The 26,072-nt window shown below is 42.7% G+C and overlaps 3 protein-coding genes across 6 annotated transcripts in view; all 3 read left to right on the top strand.

The window, feature by feature from the left end:
- Positions 1-12,730, top strand: part of LOC115179156 (collagen alpha-1(VIII) chain) — a 37,746-nt gene extending 25,016 nt beyond the window's left edge. Inside the window, exons 2-4 of one of the 3 annotated variants that reach the window (XM_029740487.1) lie at positions 1,292-1,485; positions 7,400-7,772; positions 9,313-12,730. In XM_029740487.1, the coding sequence (XP_029596347.1) occupies positions 7,403-7,772; positions 9,313-11,261 (2,319 nt within the window). In that variant the 5' untranslated portion in view covers positions 1,292-1,485; positions 7,400-7,402 and the 3' untranslated portion in view covers positions 11,262-12,730. Of the gene's footprint in view, positions 1-1,291; positions 1,486-1,956; positions 1,989-7,399; positions 7,773-9,312 lie in introns of those variants that run through there. The other 2 variants (XM_029740489.1, XM_029740488.1) reach the window with 2 other exon arrangements.
- Positions 12,731-14,497: 1,767 nt separating this feature from the next.
- On the top strand, positions 14,498-17,729 carry LOC115179159 (protein jagunal homolog 1-B). The gene is made up of 3 exons (XM_029740497.1): positions 14,498-14,617; positions 16,353-16,462; positions 16,643-17,729. Exons 2-3 carry the CDS (start codon positions 16,374-16,376, stop codon positions 17,103-17,105), a joined length of 552 nt encoding a protein of 183 aa, XP_029596357.1. The 5' UTR covers positions 14,498-14,617; positions 16,353-16,373; the 3' UTR covers positions 17,106-17,729.
- A 4,505-nt stretch (positions 17,730-22,234) lies between these two features.
- On the top strand, positions 22,235-24,525 carry LOC115179158 (uncharacterized). 2 transcript variants are annotated; one of them, XM_029740495.1, is made up of 6 exons: positions 22,235-22,305; positions 22,899-23,003; positions 23,112-23,221; positions 23,699-23,842; positions 23,962-24,044; positions 24,261-24,525. In XM_029740495.1, the coding sequence occupies exons 2-6, from the start codon at positions 22,949-22,951 to the stop codon at positions 24,400-24,402; spliced, it is 534 nt and encodes a 177-aa protein (XP_029596355.1). In that variant the 5' UTR covers positions 22,235-22,305; positions 22,899-22,948; the 3' UTR covers positions 24,403-24,525. The 2 variants fall into 2 exon arrangements, with proteins under 2 accessions (XP_029596355.1, XP_029596354.1); XM_029740494.1 differs by lacking the exon at positions 22,235-22,305 and having other exon boundaries at positions 22,737-23,003.
- Positions 24,526-26,072: the final 1,547 nt, after the last annotated feature.

Raw genomic sequence — 26,072 nt, 5'->3', positions numbered from 1 at the left:
CTACTACTGTCCAGAGTGATAACATCTCTACTACTGTTCATAGTGATAACACCTCTACTAATGTCCAGAGTGATAACACCTCTAATACTGTTCAGAGTGATAGCAACTCTACTACTGTTCATAGTGATAACACCTCTACTACTGTTCATTGTGATAACACCTCTACTACTGTTCATAGTGATAACACCTCTACTACTGTTCATAGTGATGACACCTCTAATACTGTTCATAGTGATGACACCTCTACTACTGTCCAGAGTGATAACACCTCTACTACTGTCCAGAGTGATGACACCTCTACTACTGTCCAGAGTGATAACACCTCTACTACTGTCCAGAGTGATAACACCTCTACTACTGTTCATAGTGATAACACCTCTACTACTGTCCAGAGTGATAACACCTCTACTACTGTATAGTGATAAGATCTCTACTACTGTCCAGAGTGATGACACCTCTAATACTGTTCATAGTGATGTCACCTCTAATACTGTTCATAGTGATAACACCTCTACTACTGTATAGTGATAAGACCTCTACTACTGTTCAGAGTGATAACACCTCTACTACTGTCCAGAGTGATGACACCTCTACTACTGTCCAGAGTGATAACACCTCTAATACTGTTCATAGTGATGACACCTCTAATACTGTTCATAGTGATGACACCTCTACTACTGTATAGTGATAAGACCTCTACTACTGTCCAGAGTGATAACACCTCTACTACTGTCCAGAGTGATGACACCTCTACTACTGTCCAGAGTGATAAACACCTCTAATACTGTTCATAGTGATGACACCTCTAATACTGTTCATAGTGATGACACCTCTACTACTGTATAGTGATAAGACCTCTACTACTGTTCATAGTGATAACACCTCTACTACTGTCCAGAGTGATAACACCTCTACTACTGTCCAGAGTGATGACACCTCTACTACTGTCCAGAGTGATAACATCTCTAATACTGTTCATAGTGATGACACCTCTACTACTGTATAGTGATAAGACCTCTACTACTGTCCAGAGTGATAACACCTCTACTACTGTTCATAGTGATAAGACCTCTACTACTGTCCAGAGTGATAACACCTCTACTACTGTTCATAGTGATAACACCTCTACTACTGTTCATAGTGATAAGACCTCTACTACTGTACAGTACTGTATGACGGCCAAGTTGGGAAGGGCAGTGAGCTGGAGATGGCAGCTCAGTGTTAAAACCCCAGCTGTCTGAGAAAAGTCATGGTGCTCCAGGATCTCTCATTCATCATCGTTCTGTTACAGGGCCCTAGACTGCACTGCACCGCAACGCATCGGACCTGTGGCCAGAGTCACAAGCAGTCTCATGCCTCGGGAAACCCCCAACACCACCAGAAACAGAGGGAAAGTACAGTGAGACCTGCGGGCCAAAGGACAGAGCGAGAGGTTAGGTCATCGTCGCGACAGGCCCTTGGGTTTGAGGAGAGGAGACGCTAAGGGTAAGAGGAGCTTTTTCTGTTTGTCAGGTCAAGAGGTTAGCAGGTCATGGAGGAAGGAAATGGACGTGCGTAATTGTAGTGATCAGACAGACAGACAGACAGACAGACAGACAGACAGACAGAGACAGACAGACAGACAGACAGACAGACAGACAGACAGACAGACAGACAGACAGACAGACAGACAGACAGACAGACAGACAGACAGACAGACAGACAGACAGACAGAGATATTGTATGTCTGAAGGGTGTTATGTAGAGTACAGATTGTTCTCTGTACTAGTGCCTTTTCTCCTCACACCTTCAGCATGATGTTGATGGCAACAATATCTATGCAAGTGTCACAGTATTGCTTCCGTCCCTCTCCTTGCCCCAACCTGGGTTTGAATCATGGACCCTCTGCACACATCGACAACAGTCACCCTCGAAGCATCGTTACCTATCGCTCCACAAAAGCTGCGGTCCTTGCAAAGCAAGGGGAACAACTTCTTCAAGGTCTCAGAGTGAGTGACATCACTGATTGAAATGCCCCACAGCGCGCCCGGCTAACTAGCCAGTCATTTCACACCGGTTACACAAGTGTAACTAATCTTTCCATAATAGAACAACTTGGGAGGTTATTTCAGCAGGCAGAATAAACATCTTCTCTCCATAAGTCAATGCTTTGATCTCAGCGCGGCTGAAAGAACAGTAAAGACGACCGTGAGGGAAGCGTCCATACATTCACACCTTACGTTTATTATTGCACCAATCACTTGGCAGCGTTGTACAAATCTCCTGAGACGTGGTCCATGTTTAAAGGAGTAGTGTTGGTCCACACACATACACGCAGAAACACACACACACAGAAACACACACACACACGCAGAATCACACACACACACGCAGAAACACACACACACACGCAGATACACACACACCCACGCAGAAACACACACATACACGCAGAAACACACACACACACGCAGAAACACACACACACACGCAGAAACACACACACACACGCAGAAACACACACACACGCAGAAACACACACACGCAGAAACATACACACGCAGAAACACACACACGCAGAAACATACACACGCAGAAACACACACACACACGCAGAAACACACACACACACGCAGAAACACACACACACACGCAGAAACACACACACACACGCAGAAACACACACACACACGCAGAAACACACACACGCAGAAACACACACACACACGCAGAAACACACACATAAACGCAGAAACACACACACACGCAGAAACACACACATACACGCAGAAACACACAAACACACGCAGAAACACACACACACACACGCAGAAACACACACACGCAGAAACACACACATATAAAGTCACGTCCTAGGTTCCTGTCTCTAATCATCTCCCATTTAGCAGCATGTGCTCTCTGTGTGGAACAACTCACTCTGAGGGGAAACGTGACTCTCTCTTCCTTACTCAGTGACGGGCCGGCGAAGAGAGGAAGGAGGGAAGGAGGGGATTGAGGGAAGGAGGGAAGGATGGGAAGGATGGGAAAGGAAAATAGAGGAAAGAGGAATGTACACACATCCAGGGTGTGGTGGGCATTTGGGTTTGGCCTTCTATGGAAGTGTGTGTGTGTGTGTGTGTGTGTGTGTGTGTGTGTGTGTGTGTGTGTGTGTGTGTGTGTGTGTGTGTGTGTGTGTGTGTGTGTGTGTGTGTGTGTGTGAGCTTATTGGCCGCAAATTGTTTTTTAAAAACAAATCCTAACAAATTCTCAATTCTCCAGAATCACAACTTGCCATAACACAAGGTACAAATGCTGTTTTCTCATGTCTTCACTGCGTCTGTCAAGTGTTGTACTGATTCTGCCCCCTAGTGGTGAAAGTAGGATGTTAGTTAAAGGGTGAGGTATGGGTATCAGGGCTATCTTCTCCACTACTGTAGATGTGTGGAGAGTAAATTGATTGTGGTCAAAGAGATTACATCAAATCAAATTTGATTTGTCACATTCATCGTAAACAACAGGTGCACCCAAGCAGTGTGTGCTTGTGTGCTTACTTACAGGTGCTTACTTACGGGTCCTTTTCAAACAATGCAGAGTTAAAGATAAAGATAACAATTTCAATAAAACATTGAAATAGTGACACAAGGAATAAATACACACAACCAAACATATTAGACACACACGCACCCACACGCACACAGACACACGGGCACACACACAGTTGAACTTTCCATCATCATTGTGTAGAAAGAGCAGAAAGAGAGAGAAGGACATGTCAGACAACTTGTGTTTATGAGGTCGTGCTGCAACCCAGAACCAGAGTGTTTTAGTTTAGTTTATTCTGACAAAGAAGACAAGTGAAAGACACAGTGCAGATAAAACAAGTTAAGAGGTGTGCAGGTGAGTGACCATGGAAGTTACATATACAACAGCTAACTGGACCCTGAATTTCACGTGATCACAAAAACACACCTTGTCATGTGATCACATGTGATCTTATGTTACCCTGTGAGGGTAATCCACACTGTTTTGTATTTTTTGCTGTGCAGATCAGTTTGTCTATTTACACAGCACAGTGTAATTACAGTGGATAGGAGGTCGTTCATGGAATGAAGGGAATGGGCATAGCTCCACTCATGTTGTTGCTCTGAGAATGAACAGAGTGAATATTACAGGCCATTCTTCCTCAGTCTCTGGTCTGGTCTACACTGACATGTGGCACAGCTGCTTGATGCTTCCCCATGTGCTTCTTGTAATTGTATTATTTTAATATTGGTGGTTGGAATAATAGAGGCATTATTCCCATGATTTCTCATGTGTTATTCATCAACCTAATGGCTGCTATTCTGGCGAGGAGAATCCATCCAGCGCTGCTGTCCAAAACCAATTCCAAACTCTAACAAAATGGCTGATGTTGCTATTAAAACACTAAACCAGAATTAGCAGAGGGAAATAGAATAATGTAATAAATAGTCACCAGCCTACAGCACACGTCCCCCGACAATGCAACAGGTTATGGATGTGGTGAGTTACTGTACACTATAGGCCTACAAATGTTATCCATTAATACAGTCTGGCAGCCTTCGTGGTCTATAGAGTGATAATAACAACCATGTTCATGTGTCTACAGATCCACTACTTACACAATACACAAAACATTTGCAGCTGAAATTGGAATGTCTGAAATTGGAAGGATACAAGTGTGTAGTATAGTATTCTACAGCATACTACAGTTATCTGCAGAATTCTATAATAAGTAGTGTAGTATTCTATAGTAAACTGTCTTATTCTTTTATGTGGGTAGCGCCCTTCAGTCTAATGACATGGTAATGTGTTGTTGATTTCCCAGAGGTCATGGTAAAAGCGCGAAGGTCTGGATGTATGTTATGGTGCTTTTACAGCTTGGTAGTGTGGAGTGATTTGGTGTTTCTGTGCTTTTCTTATTTCGCACTGGCTCATGGGATAAATCAATTCCATCAACAAGTTGTTCCTGGTATGCTCCTACAGTGGTTGTGAATGAGAAATTATGCTTAATTCTGTTCCAGAATGATGCTCTTTTTTCTACCTCTTTTCTACCAGTAAACATTCTAAAGATGTTTGATCAACAGGACTGGTGACATTAGTGAAATTTGGAAAACCCTGAGAGTCAAAGTGTTCCGTAACTTTGACTAGGTCCAATGTGCCGACCTCCTGTTTCTAAGCAGTCTGTCACAACCAAGACTTGATAAAGTCAGCATTTAATTTTTTTAGGGCAATTCATTTTGGCTGAGCATTAAACCAAATGTTATTCTGTTCCCCTGCTTCCTGCTTGTTTTCTGAGACATAATACATCTGGCATGTGGGCTATATATGGATTCACTGCTGTTCTCTCCTGTTCACAGCCTGGCCAGACTGATTCTTATGAAAGCATGGAGAATCACACCCTTGACTTGGACAGAGTGAGGTCATTTTATCCAGTGTTGAGCACGTACAAATGGTTACTGCGTAGACAAACTGTGCATTAAATGGTTAGTGAAAGCAGAGATATTTTTGCCAAGTCAAACCATAAATGGCTTGATTCAGGTGGTATGGTTGTCTGTGGTCCATGCTGGTGTCTACAAGAACCACACATGCCAATTGTCCATTTAGTCATTGCTTTTCCTTTGGTCTGAGGAGGTCACTTAAATGCCATGTCAGTGTTGGACTGCATGTACTTAGCATATACTGACAACCCACTGTGCACAGACGTCAGTTCAAAAGTCTAGTTTTGATTTCCATTTGGTTGAGTTGTCAATTAACGTGAATTCAACGTGAAATCCACAAACAATGTCACCATGCCATTGGATTTAGGTACAAATTTGGGTGAAAATAAAATAAAAAATCCCTTACACTGATGAGCAAATCCAATCAGTTTTCCACGTTGCTTCAACGTCATCACATTATTTATTTTGTTGAAATGATGTGAAACAACATTGATTCAACCAGTTTTTGCCCAGTGGGAATAGATGTGCTGTGAAGACTTTGTCATGTTTAGACTCTGCTATGTTGCATCTAACTCCTCACCTTTCACAGTTGTTTTGTCTAGGTGTCTGGAATAAGACTAATCATAATGTATGAACAGCACAGGAGGTTGGTGGTGAATGGGCTCGTGGTAATGCCTGGAGCGGAATCAGTGGAATGGTACTGTATCAAATACATCAAACACATGGTTTCCATCTGTTTGATGCCGTTCCATTGGCTCCGTTCCAGACATTATTAGAAGCCATCCTCCCCTCAGCAGCCTCCACTGATCAACAGTAATCTTACAGCTAGCTCAGTGTCCCTCCAAATGTACTCTAACACCTTGTTTGAACCAAATGTTCTCTTTAAAACCCAAACAAACATACTGCAGTGTTAAAAAAAAATCATCTTTTGGTATTTCTTTCATTAGTCTGTGGTTGATATTATCCCAAAATATTTTGCGTGTCAACAATCAAGTTATCAAGATATATAACTTTCAAAATACAGAAATACAGTCGTATGATGAATCACCTCTTCCCTCGTTACACTGGGGTAGGCCCACTGGATCAGTAACAACTGTTCTGTGTGAAGCTTCGAAGTAATGCGTTGGATTATTTTCAGTTCGAAGTTTTGCACATTCGCTTCTCAATGATGCAAAACACATCTCTTCATTACAGCAGGAACTGACATCCACAACAACAAGGAGCTCGCTCTCTTTTCCTACCCGCCCAGTAACTCAAAACCCCACCTCTGAATAAGAGTGTTATGGTTTCAGAGCCAAAAATGTCTGCCCTTGAGGAGTGGCCTGGCTGTCCATGCTGGCAGTATCAAACTCAAATCCATGTGATTTAGCTTGTCAGAACTATTTATTATCTGTTCCACAAAAAGATGGCTTTTAAAATGTTTCAGAGTACAGTATGATCAGAATATTTGGGAGTCCCTCGCTGTGTATAGTCATATGGTTGTAGTGTGCATCCTGAGGCCTCGCTACAAAATGTTAAATAGCACACTTATCTTAGCTCTCATGATTCTGAGAAACTTCGGCGAGGGGTTATTGTACTGCCATACATTTTCTCTAATATATCTGTCAGAATACCTTTGTTTAACTCATTCTATGGTCTTGAAAATATCATCTGCTTAACTCATTCTATGGTCTTGAAACTCTCATCTGCTTAACTCATTCTATGGTCTTGAAACCCTCATCTGCTTAACTCATTCTATGGTCTTGAAACCCTCATCTGCTTAACTCATTCTATGGTCTTGAAAATCTCATCTGCTTAACTCATTCTATGGTCTTGAAACCCTCATCTGCTTAACTCATTCTATGGTCTTGAAACCCTCATCTGCTTAACTCATTCTATGGTCTTGAAACCCTCATCTGCTTAACTCATTCTATGGTCTTGAAAATCTCATTCTGCTGACCTGCCCTCTCTCTCTCCGATAGGACATGGCCAAGCCCCTCCCCTCTACTCATCTATTGGTGGTGGCACTCCAGCTGTGTCTAGTACTACGCCACCATGCCTGTGGGGCGGCATATTACGGGCACAAGCAGCCGCAGCACCCACAGCAGCACCTTCCCCAGCAGCACCAGCCCATGCAACAGATACCTCACATGTCCCTAGGGAACGGGTATGGGAACGGGAACGGGAATGGGGACGGGCTGCCCCAGCAACAGTACGGGAAGGAAATGCCACAACATATGCCATACGGCAAAGAGATGCCATATGTGCTGCCACAGTATGGGCAAGAACTTCCACAGATGCTTCCACAGATGCACGAACAACCCCAGATGCCACCCAATAAGGGCAAAGGAAAAGGTGAGATTTTAATAGATTGTCTTCATCACAGAAATGTACACTCTTAGAAAAAAATTGTTATTTGGTTGTCCCCATAGGAGAACCCTTTTTGGTTCTACATGGAACCAAAAGGGTTCTACTTGGAACTAAAAATGATTCTTCAAAGGGTTCTCCTGTGGGGACAGCCAGAGAACCGTTTTAGGTTCTAGATAGCACCATTATTTCTAAGAGTGTAGGCTAAACAATAGCATAATTGAACCATATTTAGATTTTAAATTGGATCATGGCCATGGCCACCAATGTGGGTTTGAAGGGAAAACCAACATGGACATTATGGTACAACCAGAGGAAGACTAGCCATGTTCATGGTGCAGTGCTGACATGAAACCATTACCCACTCTCTGACATGTTAATTCCATTCAAAACACCTCTCTACTGCTTTTCCAAGATTCTTCTCCCTTCGCCAAAGCAAACGTCATCTCTCCTAGCATCCACAGGAAATCATATCCTGCTCATGGTTGTAAAAGCATCCTTGACAAATCACATGTGAAGCAGGCAAAAATATACTGTTGTTTACTCACTGTGTATATCTGTACTGTGTTCTCCACATAGCTCATCCTAATATAGCTACTACTATACAAACCATTTTCCTTCCAAATGATATACTGTCTATACACACCACGTATTTATATTCTGGATTCTGACACATGCTCATTCTAATATATCTACCCCTGGATTGTTAATTGGACTCATTCTGCTGTTTCTTGAGTTTTTGTTTAGATGTTTTATTATTTGTATTGTATTTGCGAGTCATTCTACTACACTGTTGGAGCCAGCATCCTAAGCATTTCGCAGCACCTGTTATAACACCTGCAAATCTTTGTAGGTGACCAATACACTTTGATTTGATTTGAAATACGGCATATTGCAGGTACTGTACACACTGAGAAAAAAGGTGCGATCTAGAACCTAAAAGGGTTCTTTGGCTGTCCCTGTAGGAGAACCCTTTGAAGAATCTTTTTGGTTCCAGGTATGAACCTTTTTGGGTTCCATGTAGGGGGTTCTACATGGAACCTAAAAGTATTCTCCCTCGAACAAAAAAGTGTTTTACTTCGAAACAAAAAGTGTTCTCCCTAGAACCAAAAAGTGTTTTACTTGGAACCAAAAAGGGTTCTCCTATGGGGACAGCCGAATGAAACCCTTTTGGAAACCTTTTTTCTAAGAGTGTAAGACATTTCACAAATGTGTATTTTGGCTGTTTCAACAATCAAGCAAGGAATCAGAGAAGGCGGAAAGAAAGTATGTTCGATAACTAGGAAATGTAACATGCTTTTAACATCCACTATCAGCACCCTGTGTCCAAGGGGGACATTAAAGCCAGCTTTTGGCATTCATTTTCAAAGATAATAATTTGGCCCATCATTTACGGATAAAGGTCCATTGGGCTTACCCCAGTGTCCATGCATATTAATTGGTCATGTTCCTATGTGCTCAATGAGATACTCAAGTCACTAACTCAAGTTAGTAATTCATGTTAAATGCTAATTGATGTCATCCGCAGGTCAGTCATATCCCAGTAATGGGAAAGGCCTTGGAGGCCCACCACCTGATGATAGGGGACTACAGGGTCCTGGTCCCGAGGGTCCACCAGGAGCCCAAGGGCCTCCCGGACCACAGGGCCCTCCAGGGATGCTAGGTCAAGGGATGCCCGGCCCCCATGGAAAACCAGGTCCTCCTGGTCCCCAAGGGTATCCTGGGATAGGGAAACCCGGAATGCCGGGAATGCCCGGGAAACCTGGTGGAGGCGGCCAGCCAGGTCCAAAGGGCGACCTTGGTCCTGGTGGTGATGTAGGACCAATGGGGATGCCTGGGGGGCCAGGTCATCCAGGGCCACCAGGCCTGCCAGGCATCGGGAAGCCAGGGGGTCAGGGTCTGCCTGGGCAGCCTGGGCCTCGAGGGGAGCCTGGACACAAGGGCATACCTGGACTGCCTGGTCTTCCTGGGCCCAAGGGAGACAAAGGGATTGGCTTGCCAGGATTGCCAGGTTTGAAAGGACCTGGTGGACCACCTGGGCCTCCTGGTCAAGGGGGTTTGCCAGGGGTTGGAAAACCAGGTCTGAATGGACTACCAGGATTGCCCGGGGGGGCAGGAAAACCAGGCCCACCTGGAGAAGGAGGACTTGCTGGTCCACCAGGTGAAGGAGGAGAACCAGGACCACCTGGGCTACCAGGTATTGGCAAGCCCGGGCAAGATGGTTTGCCAGGACAACCAGGGTTCCCAGGCGGTAAAGGGGAATCAGGCCCACCAGGTTTGCCAGGGGGCCCAGGCCTACCTGGTTACGGAAAGCCAGGATATCCTGGACCAAAAGGAGACAAAGGACATGGAGGTTTTCCTGGAGCTCCAGGCCCAAAAGGTGACAAAGGTCATGGAGGTCTCCCAGGGCAGGAAGGCCTTCCTGGACCCAACGGGCCACCGGGCCTGCCCGGTCCCATTGGGCCACCTGGGGGCCTTGGTTTCCCAGGTCCGAAGGGAGAAGGTGGCAATGGAGGGCCAAAGGGGCTGCCAGGTCCTAAAGGTGAGCCAGGGCCTCCAGGGCTTCCTGGACAGGGTGGGTATCCTGGAGAGGGTGGTCAACCAGGACCGAGAGGTATACCAGGGCCAATGGGTCCGAAAGGGGATAACGGCCACAAAGGGTTACCTGGCCTCCCTGGAGCTCCTGGAATGCCCGGTTCAAGGGGAGAAGGTGGAATGCCCGGAGAAAAAGGTCACCAGGGACCCAAGGGAATCCCAGGAAATTTTGGTCCAGGTGGGCCACTTGGTCTTCCCGGTCTTCCCGGGCCAAAAGGCGAGCTTGGTCCACCAGGGAAACCTGGCTACCCCGGCGAAGGTAAACCTGGTGTTCCAGGCGCTTTAGGGCCCCAAGGGAAACCTGGCAACGGTGGACCCCCTGGTCAGCCTGGACAACCAGGACAACCTGGTCCCCCTGGCCCACCCGGACCCCTCACCCAACCACCTGGTCTTGGTGAAATCCTCCCTGAGATGGGTCCTGGTCTGGACGGTCTTAAACAAGGTGGTTACAAGAAACCAAAGAATGGAGGGGACAGGAACGGCCTAGAGATGCCAGCATTCACGGCTCAGCTCACCAATCCTTTCCCCCCCGTAGGCTCCCCTGTTGTCTTCGACAAGCTCCTGTACAACGGCCATCAGGACTACAATCCCCAAACCGGTGTCTTCAGCTGTACCATACCGGGAATCTATTACTTTGCTTACCACGTCCACTGCAAAGGAGCAAATGTGTGGGTGGCGCTGGTCAAGAACAATGAGCCTGTGATGTACACATATGATGAGTACAAAAAGGGCAGCCTGGACCAGGCGTCAGGGAGCGCTGTGCTCCCCTTACAGCAAGGAGACACTGTGCATGTACAGCTTCCATCTGACCAGGCAGCAGGACTTTATGCCGGTCAATATGTCCACTCTTCATTCTCCGGATATTTATTGTACCCAATGTAAAGATCATCAACAACAACAAAAAAGGGCATCCACACCACAACTCACTACATAGATGTTTTATTAGCGTTTTATACATTTTAAACTGTTGACCTCAATAGTGACACATGATGACAATGGTGAAAACTACTACTTGGCTCTGAAGTATCCAATGAATGTGTGAGTGCTACAGTACATGCTATAGTATGTTTATGTCTTTGTATTGCAGTATTACATGGGTGCAAAAAAACATAAATCAATCTCTCTGCAATACATTTAATTTACCCCAGAAATGAATTTGGCAAAGCCCTGAGATAAATTATTTGAGATGTCTGTATGTAGATATTCAGATAATTATGCAAATTACAATTTCTGTTGGTTAATAGGGGGTAAAAATGTTGCAAATTATTGAGAATACTGACTATCCCAATTGTAGCAGTGTCATCCACCTCACATGATTTACAGTGTTTATAGAGAAAACATGGTTGCTGACATGCTATGGTGCTACTGTGGATAGCAGCATATTACATTGGAAACTATGTGTTATTTTTTTATTAAAGAGAACTATTTTTAGGATGGAATTATTACATTTGCCCAACATGTTCTTCTCCATATGTGAATATATAGCATTTGTTTGTATTTTATATTTCCATATCAGATTTATGTTATGTGCACTCAGTATATCCGTTCTTTGCATTCCAACAGTCACAGCCATACCATGACACCACTAAATGGCTAGCTGTCTACCGCAGCTTTCATAAGCAAGCATCAACGCATCAGCTTTATCTGTCATGCATACCTAATGTTAGTACACAATTATTCTTCAGTGATAGTTCTTCCATGTGTGGACATTTCAGAAGACATTCTAATGTCTTTATTTCATGCCAAATTATACTTTTGGCATATAAGTAACACTGTTACATTCACAGTATGTAATACCATACATTGTTCCCCTTTAACAATATGATTTTTCCTATCCCATAGTTCCTCCACGACAGATTGATTTCTTTTTTTATCATCAACTTATTCACGTTGTTCCAGATTATGCAGAAGTGTCTACCATTTTTATTTATTGATATCATATTTGGAAATGAGATTGTTTCATGGTTTGGAACCTAAAATAAAATAAAATTGATATGCAACATAGTGAAGACATTTGGTTGTAAGCTTCCCATTTCATCTGTTGTGCATTAATAAATAAAGGAGTTATGGGAGTTTGAAGGGGTGTATAGTTAACATTTTCAATATGCACATTAAGTTAAGGTCAACCACACTTCTCTAAGTTATGTGGCAGTATTCTTCTCTGTCATTTATTCGTTTAACTACTGATTTTGTCTGAAATTGTAAATGTGTATACCTGTTGAGACTGCCTTGAAGGAAAAAAGAAATGTTAACTGACAATGGTGCTAAACATATAACCAAATGAAGAACTTAGTATAACGTTTTTGGCACTATTGTTTTTTTTCTAAATAAAGATGAAGTGATAAAAAAAATGTGTTCTCTTCTTTGATTGCCGGGATTTTTTTTTGTATATCCGATTTGAATCTGTTCTTTTTCCTGCAATCTGAACCGCCAAAAAGCACATGGAATCGGATATTTCAAGCCACATTTCAAACCATCTTCGTAGGTGGTATGAAATCAGATACAAATCTGAGTCCTGGCCATGCGACTTGAGTCTGAACAGTCTAATCTGTCAAGTGGTTTTTAAACTTATTTGGCATATCTTGTTGCTTGCTGGCCACTCTGTTGACAGTTTGACAAGAACATGTGGTAGCCAACTTGCTTGTTAATTGTTTACAAGCAAATTAGTCAATGTGCTACCTAGCGAGCTAGTTGACTGCTGTGGCTATCCAAAAAGGACTTGTTTTTAAAGTTGGGTCATCTTATCCTTTGAGTTCTTACACTATGATTTTGAACATGTAAAGCAACTAGTAAACATCCACGGCAGGCATTGTTGTCACCTTAGCCTGTTAAATAACTTTGAGTGATAGGAACCATGAGCACCACCACCAATCAGCCTACACCACTGCGCACACATCTGTCATTACTATGACAACTGCCATAGCCATGTCAGCAAATGACTGCTGTCTGAACACACACGTATCCCATTTGGTCACTTGTAACTTGCTGTTTGAACTGCCAGTATTCCAAAACGGATTTCAAAAACAAAACTGATTCGAGCATTAAGCCCTGCAGTGTGAACAAGGCTCCAACACATACCATTGTTGCTCACTGTTTTCAAGATCATCATCATCATCATTTTTGTCAATACCTGTACAACACTGCATACACTCACAAAATGCAATGCATGCATTTGTTGTTGTTTACATAAAGAATCATTTATATTTGACAGACCACTAATTATGCATCTATCTCATATAGCTACAAACAAATTAATATCATAGAATACATTGCGGTGTTATAGGTGTCACATTTATGGGCAGGTTGCAGCAGTGGGTAGGAGGGATAATCCAAGATGTGGGAAGTGTGAAGGAGGACATGGGACAGAGCAATGTGTAGTTTCGATGGAAAAAAATTGTGTGTCAACTGTGCCCATGTTTCGGAGAATTGGAGGTGTCAGGTGCGAGAGAGGCAGGTTGAGGTGGCCAGGCTCAGAGCAGTGCAGAAGATGTCCTATGCTGAGGCAGTGAAGAAAGTAGAGGAGGGTGGATCAAGGGTGAGGGATTCTGAGAGTATCCCTGTGAATAGTAGATCTGTGCCAGAACAAAGGGATAGGCCAATGAGTAAAATACTGTATGTTTCAGTAAGGTTGGCTTCTTAGCAATGGTTATCAACTGTACCACAGTGATGGAATGTAAGTCACAGAAAATATATGTTGTGGTGGCAGCTGCAGAGAAGTACTTGGGGGTAGGAGATTTGACTTCAGAAGTGTTACAGGGTGTGTTGAGTGGTAGTGTCCCGTCCTCTCAGGTTGTTGGCCATGGGGTAGAATCAGATACGGTTAAAGTAGTGAAATAAGGTGGTGGGTTTTAATGAGTGTAAGGTTAGTTGGTAGGGTAATTAAAAATATATTTTATTTTTCCGTTTCCCCTTTTCCCATTTTGTATCACAAAGTGAAATGGATTTATAATATTGTTCAATGGATTTATAAACGTTCAATTAACAAACTTATTTCGAACCTCACGAAGATGAAGAAGATCCTAGCCTGTCGCAATTAGCGTTTCTGTTTCCAACTGTAGTATAACTTTTTGGATTGTCCCCCACTACCCTCCGTTCAGTCATCTGTCCAATCACAGATTGAATAGTCAACACTTCCGTATTGCACATGTCTACGGGAGAAAGGAGCAATGTTCACCGAGTTTAGTCGCAATAAGTTTGTTAATTGAACGTGTAACGACTACTGTTGTACTGAACATACAGTAAGTATTAAATTAACGTATGTCTAGCAAACTAAACTGTAGCTGCAGTTGTCTGTAGTTTGTTCTTGCAAGGTGTCTACGGCAATGAGATTGTTAAGCTAGCAGTACCACTAAGTTTGCAAGCTGGCTAGCTAGCTTGGTAACCTTAAAATTGTCTTGGTGACTTTTTACATTTTGACTTGTACATTGTCATGCCTTTCCTTACTTTACAATCCAGGACGAACTGTGATCATGCTTGTTTAGTACAAACAGCTGGTCGTTTTAGAAACTGCATACTAATAGCTGATAATGCTAGCTAGCTTGGTAACTTTAAAGTTGTCTGGGTGACTTTTTACATTTTGACTTGTAACGTTACATTCTCATGCATTTCCCCACTTACAGTCCAGGACGAACTGTGAGCATGCTTGTTTAGTTTACAAGCAGCTGGACGTGTTATAAAACTACATACTAATAGCTGATGATGCTTACTAGCTAACTAACTCTGTCTTAAAAAACTGTATTTTAATCAGACCTGTTGATGAATGTTTTAACACAAGCGCTACTGGGCTCTTTCTAAATAGCCCACAGGGGGATTTAAATATTTTACTTGCTAACTAGAAATCATCCTCGCCTGGCCTGACGTTATCTGATAAGCAGCAGAAGGGGACAGGAAAGCAGAGGGTAGCCAAGCTAGTGTTAATCCACATGCCCATCATCCTCATGTGTCCACTGTCAAGTTCACTGGGTAACCTTTAGGAAAACTAGGAGGATCAGCTATGCTTTGTACAAGTCATTTCTGTATTTATGCCTCATCAACTAATCTATTAGCCTAATTCATAGACCTTATTCACCCAAGTTATAGACTGTTACCTGTGCTAACGCACGGCAAGCGGTACCTACTGCCAACAGGACCCTGAACAGCTTCTACTGCTTAGCCATAAGACTGTTAAATAGTTAACCAAATAGCTACCTTTTGAGTCATCACATACGCTGCTGACACTGCTTATTATCTATCCTGTTGTCTAATCACTTTACCCCTACCTATATATAAATATCTACCTCAATTACATTGACTCGGTACTGGTGCTCAGTGTTTATAGCCAAGTCATCATTACTCAGTACTGGTACCCGTGTATTTGGTCAAGTTGTAATTGAATCAGTACTGGTACCCCGTGTATATAGTCATGTTATCATTGAATCAGTACTGGTACCCCGTGTATATAGTCATGTTATCATTGAATCAGTACTGGTATCCCGTGTATACAGTCATGTTATCATTGAATCAGTACTGGTACCCCGTGTATATAGCCATGTTATCATTGAATCAGTACTGGTATCCCGTGTATACAGTCATGTTATCATTGACTCAGTACTGGTACTCTGTGTATATAGCTAAGTAATCGTTACACATTGTGTATTTATTCTTGTTGTTATCTTTCCATTATTTTTCTATTTTTCTCTCTGCATTGTGGGAGGGACCCGTAAGTAAGCATTTCACTGTTAGTCTACACCTGTTTACAGTGCATGTGACTAATGCAATTCTTAATTCATTGGTATTGCTCATGTCATACAAATTGTATTAGTCCTATTATTTTAAAGGCTAGTTGTCTAATGTAATTAGACTGCCATTAGGTTACAATGTCTTCGAGAGTGATAGCGAATGCTGTATACTTATCTGCAGTTGTGAAATAACTAATGAGCACTAATGAGCACCTTAGAAAGCTCTAACACAATGAATGACATGTTTTACTTTGAGTTTTTTGGACAGGCGGTAACCATGGCTTCCCGAGCTGGACCTCGAGCTACTGGCACAGATGGAAGTGACTTTCAGCACCGCGAGAGAGTGGCCTCACACTACCAGATGAGGTTCGCTCTCATTTCAATGTTTTTGCATTTTAGTCATTTAGCTGACGCTCTTATCCAGACCGGCTTACAGGAGCGATTAGGGGTAAGTGCCTTCATAAGAACAAGATGACAGGTTTTGTTCACAGTGACCCATTTGAAACATCACATATTCTTGTGCTTCTCCTCTGTCTTTCTCATCAGTGTCGCCCTCAAGTCCGAGATCCGTAAGCTGAACATCGTCCATGTTCTGATCTGGCTCCTCTTAGCTGCCCAGGTGACGGTGAGCCAGCTGAACCTGGTGTCCCACAGTGTGGTGGCTGCTCCCTACCAGTGGGAGTACCCCTACCTGCTCAGTATCATCCCCTCCCTCTTCAGCTTCATGGCCCTGCCCAGAAACAACATCAGCTACCTGGTGATCTCCATGATCAGTGCCGGTCTCTTCTGCATAGCGCCGCTCATCTACGGGGGTATGGAGATGTTCCCGGTGGCTCAGCAGCTGTACCGCCACGGCAAGGCCTACCGCTTCATCTTCGGCTTCTCTGCCGTCTCCGTCATGTACCTGGTGATGGTGATCGCGGTGCAGGTGCACGGCTGGCAGATCTACTACAGCAAGAAGCTGCTGGACGCCTGGTTCACCTCCACACAAGACAAGAAGAAGAAATGAGGACAGAGGAGGACTTCATTATTTAAACAACTGACAAGGAACGACTATTGCTGCCTGCCACTGTCTGACACCACTTCTAGGCCCATCTTCCATCTATATGTGAATTCTACACCCCCCTCCTCCTCCCCCTCTCGCCATCCCTAATTGATAGTTGTAGGACTAATTGGAATACTCAGCAGGCTGTCCTGTCGTCTTCCTGGTAAACCGTCTCACCTCCATTATCTCATCTCCTGGCTCTGGAGCCTGTGGACAGATTAAGACTTGAGTTGTTTATCTGAGACTCCAGGGTTTAATGTTGACCCGTCCTGCTGCCAGCTGCTTCTCTCTATATCTCATCCTGATCTATGGAGCGGTCTGCCATAATCTGTCCCCCAAAGGATAGTACACTAGCTACCTCCACTCTTAGCCATATGTTCCAATTATCTCTCCTTCCTCCACAAATTAGCCCTTGTTCACTGCCCTTCACTGATTTGAAAGGAAATGACTGGAATAATAAATATGGTAGAAACTCCCACTAGACCAGGGATAGGCAACTTTGATGGGGGTGGGGACCACAAAACATCTGAACTCATCATGAGGGGCCGCAGTGGCTCGCGGGTCTACCTAACCTTGGGGCGGCAGGTAGCCTAGTGGTTAGAGTGTTGGACTAGTAACCGAAAGGTTGCAAGATCGAATCCCTGAGCTGACAAGGTAAAAATCTGTCCTTCTGCCCCTGAACAAGGCAGTTAACCCACTGTTCCTAGGCCGTCATTGAAAATAAGAATTTGTTCTTAACTGACTTGCCTAGTTAAATAAAGGTAAAAAAAATCAACTCATCCATACCCACACATACAGTCAGAGCTGGCCCTAGCCTAAATGGAATTTTGTGTGTCCTACCTTGCGAGCACAAAGTTTTAGTGCCCCCCCTAATGGAGAGAGAAAATAGTACGTTTTAGAATTAATTTCTTGATATTCTACACAATTTGCCATGGGGAGGAGAGATTTTGTAACTTAACTCATTTCATGTAATTCTAATAATTTGCAATGGGGTGGAGAGTAATGTGCAGTTTTTCAGCTAATTTCCTGAAATTTCTCACCCTACTATAGGATGGAGAGAAATGTTTGCAGTTTTTATTATGATATCTGAGTGAGAATGACTTACCAAATCAATTGGGCCCCTCCCCAGTTGGTAATTCGACCATGATTACTACAAGTTTAGATCGCTGGCTAGACTATCTTACCAGTCTAGACAAATGTTAGCTGACGTAGACTAATTGAGTGACTGTCAAGTGACTGACATAACAAGAGAGAAACTGCTGATACACAACCAAACATTGAAATTGCACCTTGTGTTTTCTACTATTCTAACTCTCAACAGTAAGTTGAGAACCCGACTGAGTTTCTCATTTTTTTTTTCTTTCGTTTTTGGAAATGTATTCGCGGGCCTACACCGGACCAGCAGTTGCCCATCCCTGCTTTGGACAGTGCCTCTGCGAATCCAATGTTTTTAGATTTGTGGGTGAAATAGTGAATGAGTGAACACTTCAGGAGGCAGGAGTTATAATTGGGACATACCCATGACTAGGTCAGGGCATGATGTGGCCTTAATGAGAGGAGCCATTGTAAAGCCAACTGTAAAGGAACAGGGAACGGGTTCAGAGAAGGCAAGAGCAGTGGTCAGATTGAGTCCATATGGTTGTGTGCTGGTGTCAATTCACATTTTCATGTTGACAGTACGCAACAATTCAATTGTTTCTAAATGAGATGTACATTGTTAAATAACAATAAATGGTTATGCTGTAGCAGCTTTGCGTCTTGGCTATTATTGAATGAATTACATGAATTAATAATGTCAATGTAACTGCACCATTTGTCATCTCTGCAGTTGGGTTCATCTTTCCTATTACCATGGTTACTTAAGGAACAACTTCCCTACATTGGAACAGTTTTCTCTTAGTATATGATGAGTTTTGTGTTACATGTACTTCAGAATAGTACCCAGGTTCTAGAGAAGTACACCTTCTAGTGGCCTCACATTCTAATCCAGACCTCCAAGACAGTTATCACTTTAAAAAAAAATCTAACCCTCAAATCAGGAGATCTAATTACACCTGCTCTAGTGATTTTTTTTCTTCTGTTTACCAAAACATGTACTGTACCTTCCCAGCTGCAACCAAGAATGTTTTGCATAGAGAAAGGTAATGCTATTGGTTGACTGGTCCTTAGTATCCATCCATGTCTATCCTAGTTATTCATCCAGTCATATCTGATCTATTTTCAAAGAATTTGTGTCATTGTCTTTAATGATCCTGTTGACAACGTTGATTGTGTTGGAGCCAATGTCAATAGTAAATCATTAACAGGTATCTCCACGTTACTGCAGTCTCTGTGACAGGTGGAGAGCAGCACAGCATAAGACCAACAGACGTCCTAATAATGTGCAGTCTGCTGACACTGGTAACAGCAGAGATGAAGGAGCTATGGATTATGCCTGTTTTTGCTACAGGTAAGACTTGCTCTATATTTGATTCATTCAGGGTGATTTAAGATGTTCAGGCATACACTGAGTGTAGAAAACATTAAGAACACCTGCTCTTTTCCCTTATTGATGTCTCTTGTTAAATCCACCCCAATCAGTGTAGATGAAGGGGAGGAGACAGGTAAAAGAAGGATTTTTAAGCCTTGAGACAATTGAGACATGGATTGTGTTTGTGCACTCTTTAGAGGGTGAATGGGCAAGTGCCTTTGAACGGGGTATGGTAGTAGGTGCCAAGCGCACCGGTTTGTGTCAAGAACTGCAACGCTGCTGGGTATGATGTATGATGGAGAACTATCGGAAAATTGCTTTCTCTTCCGGTGTGGAAAGATGTATGATACATTTAACTTATCAATTGATTATAACCAATATATCACCTTACTGTTTTTACAGTTTGGTTTATGAATTTTGAAGTTGAGTTTTTCTTAAATGATTGATTGATGTTATATCCTTTTTGCTGCGAAGGATATACAGTTGAAGTCGGAAGTATACGTACACCTTAGCCAAATATATTTAAACTCAGTTTTTCACTATTCCTGACATTTCATCCTAGTAAAAATTCCCTGTCTTAGGTCAATTAGGATCACCACTTTATTTTAAGAATGTGAAATGTCAGAATAATAGTAGAGAGAATGATTTATTTCAGCTTTTATTTCTTTCATCACATTCCCAGTGGGTCAGAAGTTTACATACGCTCAATTAGTATTTGGTAGCATTGCCTTTAAATTGTTTAACTTGGGTCAAACGTTTCGGGTAGCCTTCCACAAGCTTCCCACAATAAGTTGGGTGAATTTTGGCCCATTCCTCCTGACAGAGCTGGTATAACTGAGTGAGGTTTGTAGGCCTCCTTGCTCGCACACACTTTTTCAGTTCTGCCCACAAATGTTCTATGGGATTGAGGTCATTACTTTGTGATGGCCACTCCAATACCTTGACTTTGTTGTTCTTAAGCCATTTTGCCACAACTTTGGAAGTATAGTTGTGGTCATTGTCCATTTGGAAGACCCATTTGTGACCAAGCTTTAACTTCCTGACTGATGTCTTGAGATGTTGCTTCAATATATCCACATAATTTTCCTCCTCATGATGCCATCTATTTTGTGAAGTGCACCAGTCCCTCCTGGAGCAAGCACCCCCACAACATGATGCTGCTACTCCCGTGCTTCACAGTTGGGATGTTGTTCTTCGGCTGGCAAGCCTCCCCCTTTTTCCTCCAAACGTAATGATGGTCATTATGGCCAAACAGTTATATTTTTGTTTCATCAGACCAGAGGACATTTCTCCAAAAAGTACAATCTTTGTCCCCATGTGCAGTTACAAACCGTAGTCTGGCTTTTTTATGGCGGTTTTGGAGCAGTGGCTTCTTCCTTGCGGAGCTGCCTTTCAGGTTATGTTGATATAGGACTCGTTTTACTGTGGATATAGATACTTTTGTACCTGTTTCCTCCAGCATCTTCACAAGGTCCTTTGCTGTTGTTCTGGGATTGATTTGCACTTTTCGCACCAAAGTACATTAATCTCTAGGAGACAGAACGCGTCTCCTTCCTGAGCGGTATGACAGCTGCATGGTCCCATGGTGTTTATACTTGCGTACTATTGTTTGTACAGATGAACGTGGTACCTTCAGGCGTTTGGAAAATGCTCCCAAGGATGAACCAGACTTGTGGTCTACAATTTTTTTTCCTGAGGTCTTGGCTGATTTCTTTTGATTTTCCCATGATGTCAAGCAAAGAGGCATTGAGTTTGAAGGTAGGCCTTGAAATACATCCACAGAAACACCTCCAAATTAACTAAAATAATGTAATTTAGCCTATCAGAAGCTTCTAAAGCCATGACATCATTTTCTGGAATTTTCCAAGCTGTTTAAAGGCACAGTCAACTTAGTGTATGTTAACTTCTGGCCCACTGGAATTGTGATACAGTGAAATAATCTGTCTGTAAACAATTGTTGGAAAAATGACTTGTGTCATGCACAAGGTAGATGTCCTAACCGACTTGCTAAAACTATAGTTTGTTAGCAAGAAATTTGAGTGGTTGAAAAACTAGTTTTAATGACTCCAACCTAAGTGTATGTAAACTTCCGACTTCAACTGTATTAGTGTCTATGAAGACATTGTTTCAGATGTTTTTTTTATGCAGACACTATTGACTATAAATCGACTACTGTCAGATCTTAGATTCAGTTGATAAATCTCCTACCATTCAGCCTTTGCTGTCAACCGTTTATTGGCAGTGATAAAGATTTCTTTCTCTCATAAAGTACAGTAGAAAACATTTCTACACTGATGCAGACACAATGAAACTGGAACAGCATGGATCATCTCCCATGATTATAGGAACTGACACTATGTATCCTTGTTTATGTGGTTTACTGATTTAATTATCTTTTTTAAGTCTCTTTTCCACAGGGGGATCTCACCACATCCTCTGCCATTCCAACCACCATTGACATAACTACCCCAACTACTGCTGCCCCTTTAACCCCTGACCCTCCAACTACTGACACTCCAACTACTTGTTACCTAAATACTACTGGTCTTCCAACTACTGGTTACCCTACCTCTATCACCAGTATCAGTCTCCCCTCTCCCACCACAACCCCTCTGGACTGTATCAACGGTGGTGAGCTGCAGAGTGGAGACTGTATCTGTCCTGATGACTGGACCGGAGAGACCTGTTCAGAGGGTACATCCACACACTTACACTATACCTAACCCTGGATCTACCATTCAGACTCCTCCACAATACTACACTACTATACCTAACCCTGGATCTACCATTCAGACTCCTCCACAATACTACACTACTATACCTAACCCTGGATCTACCATTCAGTCTCCTCCACAATACTACACTACTATACCTAACCCTGGATCTACCATTCAGACTCCTCCACAATACTACACTACTATACCTAACCCTGGATCTACCATTCAGTCTCCTCCACAATACTACACTACTATACCTAACCCTGGATCTACCATTCAGTCTCCTCCACAATACTACACTACTGTACCTAACCCTGGATCTACCATTGACTCCACTCCACAATACTACACTCCTATACCTAACCCTGTGACTCCACTCCAGAATACCACACTAGTATACCTAACCCTGGATCTCACATTGACAGTACACACAACTACACTACTCTACCTAACCCTGGATCTCACCTTCAGAGTTCACAACACTTTTCCCTGGATCTCACATTCAGAATGTATATTTCATGTTTGCTGTCATACATTTGGTCCATGTTGAAATGTATTTTACTTCGATAGGGAATTGCTGCGATTTCACCAACATTGGTGATTTTTCCTTCCCAATAACAATGCTTGGCTGTTATGGCGATTCAGAAGAGTTGTGTGGTGAGAATACAGCCGGTGGTATGTTACTTTGATTCACCTAAAATTAGAAAAATGTGTTTATCTGTTACAGTCCTAATTAAAGTTGTATTAGATAAAACTAAATCTTGACTATCTTGGTTCCTCCAGACGGTTTACCAGAACCCTTTGCAGAATGTTCGAATGACACTGGATCTCCGCAGTTTGGTACTCCTTACAAGCTGCAGTGTGATTTAACCCTCAGTGACATTCTAGGAAATGTAAGTAAATTTTATTATATTGATTTATGACCAGTCTCAATTTAGCATTCTTCTTTCTTCAGGTCAGTTAGTTATCATTATGAGGAGTGGATCTTACAGTTTGAAGATCAGTAACAACTGGCTCTTACCTTCAGCTCATGTATTCTGTTCCTTTACTCTGCTTAACAGTTGATGAGGAACATTCTTTTTTATTTATTGTGTTTTACATTATATTTTATATTTAGTCATTTAGCAGACACTCTTATCCAGAGCAACTTACAGTAGTGAGTGCAAACATTTTCGTACTGGTCCCCTGTGAGAATCAAACCCACAACCCTGGCATTGCAAGTGAAATGCTCTACCAACTGATCCACATAGATAGAATTGACTATTTGAACATCCAAATGTACTCACAGTTCAGCATGTTGCTGCCACTTATACAATGTTCTGTTAAAAAACTATGTAAATAAATATAAATCATTCTCTGTCTCTATTCAGATCTCCAGCAGTTCAGGTGATTTACTACAGTTAGCCTTCAGTACTCAGATCCTGACCTCCCAACCAGAGCAGCTGTCAGCTGACAACATCACCACAGCAGCTCAGATCGCTAACACGCTGCTTCAGTCTGCAAATATCACAAAGGTATAACATGTTTTGAAATCAAGTCGTGAACTATGACATGTTCTGGAGAGAAATGTGAGGTTGTTACTGCAGTGATTTGAACACTTGAAGGTCATCCCCTGGTTTTGATCATGTTGCAGGACATCGCAGTGGCAGCTGTAACTACCATCAGTCAGCTGCTGAATGCCAGTGGGGAGAGAACACAGAGAGACGCTGTCCGAAAGTGCGTGTGTGTGTGTGTGTGTGTGTGTGTGTGTGTGTGTGTGTGTGTGTGTGTGTGTGTGTGTGTGTGTGTGTGTGTGTGTGTGTGTGTGTGTGTGTGAGCGTGCATGCGTGGTGGTGTGTATTTCTGCATATGCTTGAGTTTGTGTGTACGTGTGCCTCTGTGCGTGTCTGCATGGTGCATGTAAACTAATGTTTTTCTGTGTTTCTCTCCCAGCCTCACAGAGACCCTGGAGATGTTTTCCCTGGACCAGCACAATAATGTGTCCTTGGTGGTTCAGCCCAACCTGGCAGTCCAAGTACCAAGTGACTCAGTAGGGATCCAGATTACTGCTCTGACTGGTGGGTGGGACTGCTAGTGAACCTACACACTGGCATTTAAAGTTATAGTTTATATCAAATCAAAATGTATTAGTCACATGCACCGAATACAACCGGTGTAGACCTTACAGTGAAATGCCTACTTATGAGCCCCTAACCAACAATGTAGTTTAAAAAAAATACAGATAAGTATAAGAGATAAAAGTAACAAGTAATTAAAGAGCAGCAGTGAAATAACAATAGCGAGACTATATACAAGGGGTACCGATTTACAGAGTCAATGTGCGGGGGCACGGGTTAGTTGAGGTAGTATGTACATGTAAATCAAATCAAAATAAATGTTATTGGTCACATACACATGGTTAGAAGATGTTAATGCGAGTGTAGCGAAATGCTTGTGCTTCTAGTTCCGACCGTGTAGTAATATCTAACAAGCAATCTAACAATTTCACAACAGGTAGAGGTAGAGTTATTAAAGTGACTATGACAACAGAGTAGCAGTGGTGTAAAGAGGGGGTGAGGAGGGGGGGGCACTGCAAATAGTTTGGGTAGGCATTTGACTAGATGTTCAGGAGTCTTATGGCTTGGGGGTAGAAGCTGTTTAGAAGCCTCTTGGACCTAGACTTGGCTCTCCGGTATCGCTTGCCGTGCGGTAGCAGAGAGAACAGTCTATGACTAGGGTGGCTGGAGTCTTTGACAATTATCTGTGTTGACAGTCTAGTTCTATCTCCTCTCATTTTTCAAATGTTTCTCCTCTGCTGTCAGTAAGGTTTGGTATGGATTTGATGTGTTTGATACCATTCCACTGATTCCACTCCAGCCGTTACCATGAGCCCATTCTCCCCAATTAAGGTGCCACCAGCCTCCTGTGGTAAAGAAGTAACACTGTTCTGCTTTAACTGTATAAATCAAATGAATCTCCATCTCCAGGAAGATCTGGTAATTTTGTGGCCAACAGAATTCATTTGTGGCCAACAGAACACTAATACCACTGAACTGACAGCTGACAAAGGAGGTTCTACCTATGTCCAGATTGTTATCAAATTCCCACCAGGTGAGCCAATGTTGGTATAAAAAAACAGTGTATAAGATTCAATTTCCTTATACCGCTTTCACCGAGAGGGCTTAACTGCTCTTTGTGGTCTCAGAAGTCAGGTCAGCAGTGACTCAATTTAGATTGTCCAATAAAGTTGAGTCACATGACATGGATAGGGTAGCTATTGAGAAATAATAAGGCTTCCATGATAGTTCTACAAGACAAGGTCAAGTTACTCATGTATATGAAGTCCTGATATGAACAACAATCTCTCTTTCTCCCTCTCTCCCCTCTTTCTCACTCCACTCAGTTTTACATAGTAAAAACACAAACCACTCCATTGGTTTTGTGCTCTACCAAAACGACTGGTTCTTCAGGTCCAGGGTTTTCAGAGCTTCTTCAGAGACCAGCAGAAGGGTCATCTCTGCTAACCTGGGACAAGTGTCTGGGTTGCATGTTGAGATGCTCTTCAAGCCCACAGTAAGATTTGTCTAGGAATAAGTAAACGCATCGTGGTTCGAATTTATCTGCGAAACATAATGGGAAGTTGTCCGTTATCTTCAGTGCATTTGGAAATTATTCAGACCTTCACTTTTTCCACATTTTGTTACATTACAGCCTTATTCAAAAATTTATTAAATTGCTATTTTTCCTCATCAATCTACGTACACA

This window comes from Salmo trutta, chromosome 39 (genome assembly GCF_901001165.1).
Source record: "Salmo trutta chromosome 39, fSalTru1.1, whole genome shotgun sequence".
Taxonomy (NCBI): domain Eukaryota; kingdom Metazoa; phylum Chordata; class Actinopteri; order Salmoniformes; family Salmonidae; genus Salmo; species Salmo trutta.
The sequence above is the reverse complement of the archived record's forward strand: the minus strand, read 5'-3'. Positions and strand labels throughout refer to the sequence as shown.

What these genes read in the sequence shown, in the direction of transcription:
- LOC115179159 (XM_029740497.1), top strand. Translation starts at nt 16,374, where the DNA reads ATGGCTTCCCGAGCTGGACCTCGAGCTACTGGCACAGATGGAAGTGAC. An exon ending in GCCTCACACTACCAGATGAG is followed by an intron (nt 16,463 to 16,642) that starts GTTCGCTCTCAT and finishes CTTTCTCATCAG; the next exon opens with TGTCGCCCTCAAGTCCGAGA.
- LOC115179158 (XM_029740494.1), top strand. Translation starts at nt 22,847, where the DNA reads ATGTTTGCTGTCATACATTTGGTCCATGTTGAAATGTATTTTACTTCG. An exon ending in AGTCTGCAAATATCACAAAG is followed by an intron (nt 23,843 to 23,961) that starts GTATAACATGTT and finishes ATCATGTTGCAG; the next exon opens with GACATCGCAGTGGCAGCTGT. An exon ending in CAGAGAGACGCTGTCCGAAA is followed by an intron (nt 24,045 to 24,260) that starts GTGCGTGTGTGT and finishes TTTCTCTCCCAG; the next exon opens with CCTCACAGAGACCCTGGAGA.